Below are 12,592 nucleotides of genomic sequence, written 5' to 3'. Positions count from 1 at the left end.
ACCCAACAGGGTGCACCACGAGAAGGTGAGGATTGGACATTAGGTCAGAAGCCCTGGTTGGTTCTCCTCATTCCTTTAAAGGCTATGTGGAGGTCTCCTCTCAGTTATACAGCTTTGACCCTTAAGCACCCCTATGGATAATACAAGTATTAAAATTTTAAATCATAATAATAAAAAATTTATGCATAACTCGTGTGTCTTATACTGTAAAGAATATTTTATTTCCAATTATTCATTATGAAAAATGTGATGTATCCAATACAACGGTGTCTCGTATAAGGCGAAAAATATGGTAACACACACACGCTCTCTCTCTCTCCCTTCTGTTTCAATTTCCTTCCACATATTCTTTAATTTTCTCAACAAATATATTTCACATAAGCTGCACTGAATAAAATTCCGCAAATTCAAATTGCCGGACACATGGTCTTAGCTGCCATTGTTCATCACATTGGTGCCATGCCGACAATATCGCAATAAAAATGTTATAAAGACAGTAAATACTCTAAAAACATGAAAATCTACACTAATACACTAATTTTCTAAAGAAAAAACACAATAAAACAAATAAAAATCACCTATTTTACATGAGCACTAAATTACATGACCACTCACAATATAACCTCTAACCTGATCCCTGATTATGCCACTCCTTTTTCTCCTTTGCTAGTACCTGCAGTCCATAAATTCCCATTCTCTCTTTATAATCTACATTCTACTGTCTCGATACCACCTTTAACATTTTTCTTTTACACCCTCTCTGCTATCTGCATAATTTCAGAAACCAGGAGACCAGATTTGCACACAATAGGCCAGATAAGATTCTATTAAAGCTTTATAAAAAGGCAAAATTACCTCATTACATGTCATTGTTTGTTTTATCATTGCGGTATCCTCTGAGTTGTATTTGCAATCTTTACTATATTGACCCTGAACTTCAACTTCCTACCTACTAAAAGATCCCTAGCGCAGTCAATTTCATCTAACATAATCATGCCAATATACTATGCCATTGGATATCTCATCACACCAAAGTGCATTACTTTACATTTACTAATATTGAACTAATAGCCATTTTCACATGTCCACATTTCTATGATTCAAATTATTATGTAAGTGTGATGAATGATAACACATCACACTTACAGATACTTATCTGTAAGTGTGATGTGTTATCATGTGATTTGCAGTCCTGATTACCTTGCCTGTCTTTACATTATTAGCAAATAGATGGATGTCTTCTCTCAAATCCTGCCCAATATCATTAATGTAAAGATTGAATAACAATAGAATATGAATCTGCATGATTTAAGGTGATCTGTGGTGTACACCACAGATCACCTTAAATCTTGCAGATTCACATTCCCCATACACTACTTTTTGATATCTGTCAGTCAGCCCAGCTGATGGCTTATAATCCAATTCCATATCCTCCATGCTATATCCTATCAAATGTTTTAGCAAAATCCAAAAGTATCATGGTGTATCCATTCCCCTAACTCACTCATAACATTATTTAAAATGCAAGTAGGTTACTCAAACATGACCTTTCCTTTGTAAACTCATGCTCTTCATTTCACATTATAGAATTTCAGTGAACACATTGCTGATGTCTTACCAATTTTTCCAAAATTATCACCATCACACCAGAGATACTGAATAAGTCAATAGTTGGACACATCAGTTGTTGCAGCACTCTTGTGCAATGGAATCATCATACATTCTTTCCATTCCTATGGAATCACTCCTGTGCTGAGATTTAAATTATGCAGCCAGGTCAAAGGCACAACCAATTCAGCTGAACACTTTGTAGCATCTATGCTGATATCCCATCAGCCACTATGGCTGAATTCTTATTCAGTTTATGCAGCAGCTCTAGTACCTCCTCCTCATACACCTTTGTCCCCTGAAGAGGTAGCATTGTTTGTATACACCAGATTGAGAGCTTTTAGCATAACAGGCAATCATTAGTTGAACAATTTCTTTAGTATGAAGTTGTGGGAATTAGTTTCCACAATTTCATACTTTTTTTAACTCACACCTTTGCAGGCTAGTAATATAAGCAGTATACATCATTATAGTACAACATATGTAAACGATGTATTATTACAAACCAAGAAATCAGGTTTCAGATTTCTGTACTGATCTGTGAGGTGTACTAAAATGGGGGGGAGGGTTATTTTCAGCAGTTTGATTTGCTTTAGAGATGTAAATGAACTTTAGCATAAGTTATAAAAATACTTTTTTTTCCTATATATAAATAATGCCACATTATTTTCTTTAGATCCTGCTTTGTATTACAAGTTGCCCCAAAATGAAGAATTAAATGAGCAAAATATTAGAATGGATGATGTACCTTATTTATGCACAGGATATCATCTGTACATCACTAGGGAGCCATGTACAATGTATGATTTTTTTTTTTTTTCATTTCAGTTTATATAATTTTTATTAATTTTTTTTTGTTGAGTTTTGTGATGTTTAACCATCAATTAGAGAGAGAATATTCCTGTTCATGTTCTGCTGAATATGTTTCTGATTGATGATTTAAATTAAAAAATGTATTTCACAGTTTGCCAGATATCTTGCATGTCAGTACACGTCATGACAGTATACATGGTGGGCACACTAAATTGTTTGCTGATTTGATTGTATATGACTAAAATATAAGAAGGGGAGGAATTATTTGATTTCAAATTTGTCTTTAACTTGCTATTATAGTACAATTTGTCTATTTAAAAATGACTTGGTGTGCAAATGCAAAGAACATACTGTTTGTTTGAAAGACCCAGGTTTGGATCCTGTGAACATGTTTATGCCAGGAATTGGACAATTATATCATGTCATAATTCCCCTCTGTTTCATCTCTGTTTAATATCAGGTGACATGTGTCAAATCATTACATCTTCTTTCCAGAGAAAGAAACCAGAGCTATGTAGAAGTGAAAAAGAATCTTTTGGTTTCAGTAGTAACTCATAGGAATCAATAATTAAGAGAAATTCTATTTTTGGGGGGTTTATTTAAACCATGTTTAGCGAATTCTCTTTCAATCCACATTAAAGAAATATGTATCATTTGCATATGATTAGTGTTTCTTTAGATATGATATAGGTCAGACATTTGTATTTTAAGTAGATGGTTTACAGTACAGTGGACGAATTTTAGATATCATTTCTGATAAATGTTGGAAATCTGTAGAAATTGTATGGCACTGAAAGAAAGAAAGAGGTTATTGATTAACTGCCTGGCTTTTTCCTTCCAATAATGATTTAATATCACAAAGATAACACAAAGGTTTCCCTTCTCTTTTATACTGAATTTTTGTGCATTCGGTATAAAAGAGGAGTTAGCCAGTAGAATAGGAGTGTTCACTCCTGTTCCACTGGGATTTACTCTGCAACTTTAAAGTAGTCTATATCCAGTCCAACATGTCCTAAAAATTGGAGATGAATGTGTATATTATCTGATTGCACACCATTTGCTTTCATATTAGTACTTTTCAAACTAATGGAGAAATCCATTCACAGCCAATTTTGCATTAATAGTGAGTATGGATTCTTCTGTTGGATATCCATACTGATTTCATCTGAGGACCTGCCTGTCTATCAAACATGAGCAGAAAATTTGCATAGCCAGTTTTTTTTTTTTTTTTTTTTTTTTTTTTTTTTTTTTTTTTAGTGATGTGATATTATATGATCTCAATATTCAGGAAACCATTTCATCAATATGAAGAGGCTGCTTTGTACCTTAGGCTACTCAGGAAAAATAGTTTGGGTCTTTTTCTTTATTGCAAATAAACACATGAAGTTATCTATCAACTCACAAATACTGTATATTAAGCTTAGTAGTTATATTTGCAAGTTTAAAGAAGCCTCAGAGGTGCTTTGTGTTGACTCTGCAACAGAAATGATGGGAGCCTCATCCTAAACCAGCTGTTATCCACTTTTATAATGGATCTTGAATTCATAGAACTATTCTTTAAGTAAAGTGGATATTAGATCCAGCATTATTTCCTCATATAACTATATTTACGATGGAGAATATGCAGTCCATATTAATAATGAAGTACGTATATGATATATGAAAAACCCAATAACAATTATTTAAATTAAGGGGATATTAAATCCCACATTGTTTTAAAACCGAATAAGAAAGTTAAAGATTGGAATAAGAGTTTCATGCCGAATATAGTAAACTATAAAAGTATTGGCGATTACTAACGTGAGCTAATGCAAGTGATCCTAGTACGTAGTACAACACTGGGCAACTCGCAGCAAAGGTGGTAAAGTTTTGATCACTATTCTTGGGTATTTTCCATAATGTAAAAACACATTTCCTAGGAAATGTATGCTTTTATTACGTTATGGTGGGAGGTCACTACCCAGACCAGTTTCAGCCTTTTCTGAGGCTTCATCAGTGAGTAGCTAGACCAAATTAATACCAAAGGTTATAGCGAAAATAACTTATATACTCTGCTATACGAGTTGTCAAACAGGTGCACCCATTAAGTTACTTAAATATAAAGAGCCAATAGGCTTCATTTCGGTAATATAAACATTATTTAAATTAAGGGGATATTAAATCCCACATTGTTTCAAAACCGAATAAGAAACTCAAAGATTGGAATCCTCTTAATTTAAACAATGTTTATATCGCCAAAATGAAGCCTATTGGCTCTTTATATTTAAGTAACTTAATCGGTGCACCTGTTTGACAACTCGTATAGCAGAGTATATAAGTTCTTTTCGCTATACCCTTTGGTATTAATTTGGTCTAGCTACTCACTGATGAAGCCTCAAAAAAAGGCTGAAACCTGTCTGGGTAGTGACCTCTCCCACCATAATGTAATAACAGCATACATTTCCTAGGAGATGTGTTTTTACATTATGGAAAATACCAAGAATAGCGATCAGAACTTTACCATCTTTGCTGTGAGTTGCCCGGTATTCTACTACATATTTAACTCACGCTAGTAATCGCCGATACTTTTATAGTTTACTATATCCAGCATCAAACTCTCTGATTCCAATCTTTGAGTTTCTTATTCGGTTTTAAAACAATGTGGGATTTAATATCCCCTTAATTTAAATAATGTTTATATCATCGAAATGAAGCCTATTTGCTCTTTATATTTAAGTAACCAATAACAATTATTTCTTTTTAATATCAATTCTGTTAATATGTTATTATTAAATAGCAGAATAAGATTTATTCTGTTTTTTATGCATAATTATCTTTGTTAACAACTGTCATTGCTGAAGAAGATTTATATTAATATTATGAATACCAACCACAGAAGCTTAAGTCTTTGTACCTTATCATTATTATTATTATTATTGTTCCGGGAAACTCCAAGGAGTCGACAGACTCATCGAGGGAGGCCCTAATATCATGTCTGGAACAACTATTCAACATTCACACAGTATCTATCATATCTTGCCTTGAACTCATTCACGGTCGTAGCACTCACAACAGACTCTGGAAGCTTATTCCACTCATTCACCACTCTCCAAGTAAAAAACCTGGCTCTAACAGCCTTGTCAACCACGCTCTTGCCCAGCTTCCATGCATGGCCCCTAGTTCTCCCACCACCAGTCATATTTTCAAAAATATCTTCTGGATCAATCTTATAAAAACCCCTCAGTAATTTGAATGTCTCAATCATATCACCCCTCCTTTGCCTATCGTCCAATTTCTGCAACCTACAAATCTTCAACCTATTCTCATAAGGTTCATTCCACAGACCTGCTATCATCTTGATCACTTGTCTCTGGACCCTCTCCACTTCCTCCCCATCACGAAGAAACCCTGGTGCCCATAACTCGGCACAGAAGTCCAGATGGGGTCTTATCTAGGCTCGATACAGAGGAACAACAACTTGTTTGTCTCTGCATGTTAAAGTATTTTTCAGAAGCCAAGTGATTTGGTGAGCTGTTTTAGTCACTTTTGCAATGTGCCCCCTAAACTTCAACTCCATATCCACCAGCACTACCAAATCCCTGGCCTCATCAATCTCCTGGAGTACGGTTCCACCAATGCGATATACTGCTGTTATTCTTTTCACCCCAAAGTGCATAACCTTACATTTTGCCACATTAAACTGACATCCATTTTTCCTAGCCCAGTCCTCCAAACTATCTAAATCATCCTGTAAAATTTTGACATCCTGTGCACTCACAATTGCTCTACCCAACTTTGCATCATCAGCAAACAAGTGAACACTTCCTCTCAGATCCTTTCCAATATCATTGATGAACAAATTGAAAAGCAGTGGTCCAAGAACAGAGCCCTGCAGCACTCCACTAGTCACAAGATGTCTTTTAGACTCCACTCCTGAATAAACCACTCTTTGGTATCTCTCCTTCAACCACCCTCCTATCCATCTCACCAACCCTATATCTATCCCCATCTGCTCCAGTTTACTGATTAGGGTTCCATGTGGTATCCTATCAAAGGCCTTGGCAAATTCCAGTAGTATCACTGTAAACCCACTACCCCTATCCAGTTCAGCCGTCACTGTGTTATAAAACGTGAGCAAGTTGCTGAGGCATGATCTACCCTTCACAAAACCATGTTGTCCCCCATACAATATCCCATTTTCATCTATCCAATCCTGTATTCTTTTCTTGACTAATTTCTCTAAGACCTTGACTATGATTCCTGATATACTAATCGGTCGGTAATTTACAACAGCAGTCTTGGAACCACCTTTATGCAGTGGAACTATTTTCCCCTTCTTCCACCCGCTCGGGACTAACCCAGACCCGAGACTCAAATTAAACAAAACGGTCAAGGGTACTGACAATTCTTTAGCTGTTTCTCGTACTACACGAGCTGGTATATCATCCAATCCCACAGATGTATTGACATTGAGGTTATACAATAGACTACTCACCTCCTCTTCATTCACCACAATTCCCGTATAATCTACTGGTTTATTCGTTTCTGCAATGTCACCACCTGGATGATATATTCTTGCAAAGTGCTCACTCAGTAACTCAACTATCTCAACTGATTCAGTTACCTCCCTACCATCGGCATTCTTTAAAATCATTCTGCCATGGACATTTTTCCTTTTACTTGCTACATATCTAAAAAAACTGTTTAGGATTCTCTTTAGCCTACATGGCAAATTTTCTTTCGTAATCCTTTTTTGCTTTTCTTACCACACTCGTCACCCTTCTGGCCTGCGCTTTATGCCGTTCATGTGCCTGCTGGTCACTTTTCTCCTTAAATTCCCTCCATAGTTATTTCTTTTTTTGCAGCTCAAGATTAATAGTGTTATTTATCCATTTAACCCCTACTTGATTTATTATTCGTACTCTAGGTATACAGTCAGCCATTGCTTCATGCAAGCACTTAACTACCTCCCATGCACTATCAACTTCTAGTCCTTGCAGTTGTACATGCCATGGTACTGAGCCAATCAAACTCCTAAGCTTGTCATACTTTCCAGCCTGATAATTCCACATGTACCCTGTCTTAATTGAAAATTCTACACCTTTAGCCACCTCCCAAGTCAAGACCCTATGATCACTCTCACCGATTGGTGGCAGTGTGGTCATATTTGTTACAGCCAAATCCTGCATTACCTTCTTTCAGAAATCTGTGCATAATTTGAGGTTCATATTCTAACTAAAGATATGAACATAACAGGCTATGAACATGTAAATAACAATGTGGACAGCTACTGTCATTTACTTTAATAAAGCCTTGGAGTATCTGGTTTACTCTCATTACAGCAGACTTATGGACCACAAAAGAGTTTGATATAGTGAATTTCTTTTAATACAACATTGTGCCTACGAGACTCCAATAATGGCTTTTTACTAGTTTGCTATAGTTAGTGAGTTTGTTATAACATTGCTATAGTGAAAGTTGGCAGTATATACTGTCAACATGTTATTCTTACTGGCCTGTCATGGTCAAGTAACTTGGCTTCATATAAATCTATTTCTAATGGCATGATGGGGGCATTTAATCCTATCATTACAATCTGCTGTGTCTTTTAAAACATATTCGCTGGCCAGTTTTGTCTGGATGAAAATAATTTGCTATTCCTGCATGAAATTGGCCAACTCACATTTAGTCACAGTCCTTATAAAGGTTTTTTACATCTCAGATGGGATTTGAACCATAGGTTCCTGCCCAGGATTTGGATTCCTTTCAATACAAATGGCATAATTTTCTATGACAGTTCATTTTTTTATTTATTATTTTTTTTTATATAACCAGTATTTTCAAATAATGGATCACTATGCTTTTTTTTAAAGAGTTAAGATCTTTTAATTTATTATTGATGTTTTGAAATGAGCATATAAAAATTGTTATGAACAAATTTTAATATTATGAATATCTCACCTTCCTATTAATGTGTTGGGTCTAGTGGTCTGTTGTAACCAAATCAGATGAGGTGATCTTCTCTATACAGTCTGCATAAGTATATCTTGAATATACAACTTTTTTTTTTTGGGAGGGGGGGATAAAGGGAGGAAGCTAGCTCCAATTAAGAAATTTAGGTCCTCTAAATATTATTATATATGAGGTGTGCTGAAAAGTTGTGATAATCACCATGAAGGAATTGAGGTAGAACCATGTTCTAGGTGCTTTAAATTAAAGTTGCCAAGAAATTATATTCTTGCTTTCATCCTTTATCCAAGTGTAAGCAAACAAAGTTTGTGTATGAAGTAATTTAACGACTGGGCTATTTGTATATAGAGGCTAATGACTTCAGCTCAGTTGGTTTAGTTTCTCATAATGTGAGGCACACAACCTTTCAGATGTGTATAATACTATGCATTATTGGAAGGGCCACTACCCAGACCAGTTTCGACCTTTATTGAGCTATGTTTAAGTGCCTCTCCAAAAACTCATGAGACCACTCAGCTCACCTGACAATGAGTGACCCAAAGGATTATTTAACTCATTAATCAGTGATGGTTCTTTACTCAGTGACACCTTGTCACCGAGCATAATCCTCCATACCATTTTTCTTGAAGAACTTCAAGTTGTTTTAAAGACATTGGAGGTGTGGAATCTGTTTCTTATTCTAGTGTCCAAAACTGACCAGAGTGATTCAATAATGTTCGAATCTGGTGATTGTGCTATCCAGGGAAGATGTTGAAATTCACCTTCATGCTCTTCAAACCACAACAGTACAGTCCAAGCTGTTTGACAGGATGCATTGTCATCTTAGAATACTGCACTGTTGTGTGGAAGTAATGTTTGGATCATGGGATGCACTTGAGTATCCAAAATGTCCAAATAAACACTTGCAGTAATTTTGCCATGAAGAGTAATAATGAGATCAACAGAATACCATGATATTGCTGCCCAGACGATTCAGATTCCAGATTGTCACCTTCCTTGGGTATTCTCTAAATGTAAACTCATCCTGATGTAGGAAACAGCACGAAGATTGACTCATCTGACATATCCCATCTTTCCAGTTTTCTAATGTCTAGGTTTGATGGTCATGACATCATTGTTTACACATCTGCACATCCTTTTCAGTAATCAGAGGTTTAGCAATTGCAGCCCTACTATGAATATTGGATTTATGAAACTCATGTCGGACAGTTTTTTGGAAACAGGTTCTTCAAGATGGATATTCATTTCTAAGTTTTTGTTTCTGATGCTCCAGCTAAATGTGCACCAATGATTTGTCCTGCTTTAAAGTTGGACAAGTATCCCATTTTTCAATTTTTAACATGCATTATTACTCAGTTACAGTCGCTAATGTGCACTTGCATGATTACAGAGTATAAAAAACAAGAACATTCAGTGCTGCCACCACAAGTTTTTTCGATGTGGTCAACACAAATTCTATTCCTAAATATCTTAGTGTTTCCATTATTTCATCCATTCCCTGTATGTGTAAGGTTTTATTTTATTGAGGTTTTATGATAACGAATGTTTTCAACATAATATATAATGGCTGATAAAAAGAATTAATTACTTTTTTCCATAAAAATTATTTAAGACATAACTATTAGAAGCAGAAACAGCAAAAAATGGTATTATTAATTTTAAGAAAAATGATAAATGATAAATGTATCACTTATAAATGCATGAGTTTTTTTCTTTGCAGACTGATGAATACACTAATACATAAAATAGTTAACATATTTGCAATAGCCATACAGTTAACAGAAACTTTTAAATTGATGACATTTGAGATTAAACACACAACTGATATATTAGTTGACTGTGGTAGAGTATGCCCAGGCTAACATCTGATGCATGAGATATTTGCTAGACTATTGAGCCAGCAAAATTTTTCAAGCCCTAGTGATACTAATTAACTAATGGGTCTCCAGGTAGAGAAGAATCTGGTTGTTGATGGCTCTATCACATTTGAGAGTATTGAGGTGAAGGTAATGGGAAGATAGTTTGGCTTTTATCTTCCTTTTTAAAGTCAGACTGAATAAAGTCTTATGCACACTCTTGGACAGATAAGTATGATAGCTTATATAGGTGATACAGGATGGGTGTTAAGTCTCGAGTACAAATTTTTAGCATAACTGGAGAGATACCATCCAGACTAGTTATATTACTATCAAGGCTGTTGATTTTTTTCTGATTTTGTTCTTGCAAAAGATCAGAGGAGGCATGCTACATGTTGGTTCTGGAATAATGAGAGATTTGCCTTAGTCACCTAAGCAAGAGTTGGAGGAAAAGAATGCCAAGAGGTCTGTCTAGTCTTTAGATGTTATCATTTTGTTCTATAGGAATGAAGAGAGAGAGAGAAAGAGATGATTTTGATTTGATTTTTTTTATGGTGCAAAGACATCAAAGGTCATACTACACCAGGACACAGGTCACAGCAGTAAATATGATAATTGGTTAGAAGGACAATCACAAACATCCATGCCCTTTGCAGGATTTGAACCTTAGCCTTTGCTGGATACTCTAACCACTCGACCAACCAGGCTGGCAAGAGAGGTGGAAACATAGTAGGCAGGAGTTTCGTCCAGAAAGCTCGCTGCCATTTGAGCAGGAGGTAAGCTTAGTACATTTGAGCCTTACAAAGTGTGTTTTGTTGATTTTTAGCTGTTTATAGGCTGTAATGTAAACTGAGTGAGAAGCCATTGAATGTATATTGAAATTTTTTTCCTTGAACTGCTTTAGGACATTGTTGGAGAATTAAAGCTTTAGTAGGGGGGTAATAGGTTTGAGGAATGAGAAATAATGGTACTCGTTCCAGCAAGAATAATTTCAGTTATCTGATCACAGCAAGTGCTTGGATCATAATAATGGAAACAGGAATCATGCCTTGGAAAAGAGGCATGGAAATCCCAAAAGTTATCTCCCAATTGACTCTGAGAGAAGAATGCTCTGTAGATAAAGAAACATGGATCAGTTATGGTCAGAGTTACCGAGAGGAACACTACCAGGGAGTAACTGCACCGGGGAGAACTCGCATGTGGTGGGTCTCATCCTGGAAACTGTACGACAACATCAGGGAGATATCCTATTAGCACATTCACTATGATCCTCCTTTGGGTGGTTAGGAAAGAACTGCTGAAGTCTCCATTATGTCCTCGGGTTATAGCCTTCTCCTCGTCCTTCTGTGCATTAAAGCAGGAACCCCATAGGTACGGCCTCATCTCCTCACAATCGGAACTGGATCCTCCAAGAAGGGAAGTGAAAAAGAGATGTTCTGTTCCTTCTCAGTCCCCTTAAATATCCTTTTAATTCTTTGTTTCAATACTCAAGTTCAGTGATTGCTCTGTGCTGTGATGACATCACTTTGACTCTCCTTCTGAACATCTTTAATATGGACACCTATTTTTGCTTTTTCTGATTCATTTTCCTAATCTTCTTTAATTCTCTCTTTTTAGTTTTTCATACTACTTTCAACAGGAAGTATTTTATGCACTTTACAAGAATATAAGGTATTATAAAAATATTATTTTAACTCCACATTTTACATTATATATATGTGTTTGAAACCCCTATAAAATCAAGTTCGATAAATTAATTAATTTATTGCACAAAATTTTACACATTCTTGTTAGAACTTCAATTTCAAATTTATAAATGAACTATTGACATTGGGTAACTGTGTTCTCTTCTATGAGAAATGTACTGAAGTGATTGTTCTTAATACTGTGTTAGCTTTAAGTTAGCATAGCATTAATTTACTAATATAATTTAATTGTTTTTCCTTTTTTGTTGTTCTTTTTGTAGGTGTGCAATGGCATTGGTTCATTCCCGCATCAAACGTGTGTTTTATGGAACAACTACACCATGGGGAGCTCTGGGTAGTCAGTATAAGATTCATGTTTTGCAGCCATTAAATCATCATTATGAAGTATGGAAAGGCTTAATGGAGGATGAATGCATTCAGCTGGCAAAGCAAAGTTGATATTAGTAATGATGTTATTTTTATTTAATTCTTTTTTTTTTTTTTATTGTAAATCCTCCAAACATATTTGCGTGATAGATTGTCATCATTGTAATATGCTTAGTAATACAAATTTTATGAAATTACAGTTATCCAATCTTAAATTTTTAATATATGAAGTTTTATTAGTAATTTTAATGAAATGTAATGTTCAATTTTAATTCTGAATAATGTTTTATATAT

At 35.3% G+C, this 12,592-nt stretch overlaps 1 protein-coding gene across 1 annotated transcript in view; it reads left to right on the top strand.

Annotated features, from left to right (window-relative positions):
• The window catches only part of LOC150101654 (tRNA-specific adenosine-34 deaminase regulatory subunit adat3), a 79,019-nt gene extending 66,649 nt beyond the window's left edge, over positions 1–12,370 (top strand). The window contains exons 6-7 of the mRNA XM_090399886.1: positions 2,285–2,408; positions 12,193–12,370. Coding sequence (XP_090256012.1) covers positions 2,285–2,408; positions 12,193–12,370 — 302 coding nt within the window. The remainder of the gene's footprint in view (positions 1–2,284; positions 2,409–12,192) is intronic.
• Positions 12,371–12,592: the final 222 nt, after the last annotated feature.

Source organism: Typopeltis vanoorti, chromosome 11 (assembly GCF_054136105.1).
Source record: "Typopeltis vanoorti isolate ZY-2024b chromosome 11, IOZ_Tvanoo_1.0, whole genome shotgun sequence".
Lineage (NCBI taxonomy): Eukaryota > Metazoa > Arthropoda > Arachnida > Uropygi > Thelyphonidae > Typopeltis > Typopeltis vanoorti.
Note: the sequence above shows the minus strand (reverse complement) of the source record. Positions and strands in the feature narration are given on the sequence as shown.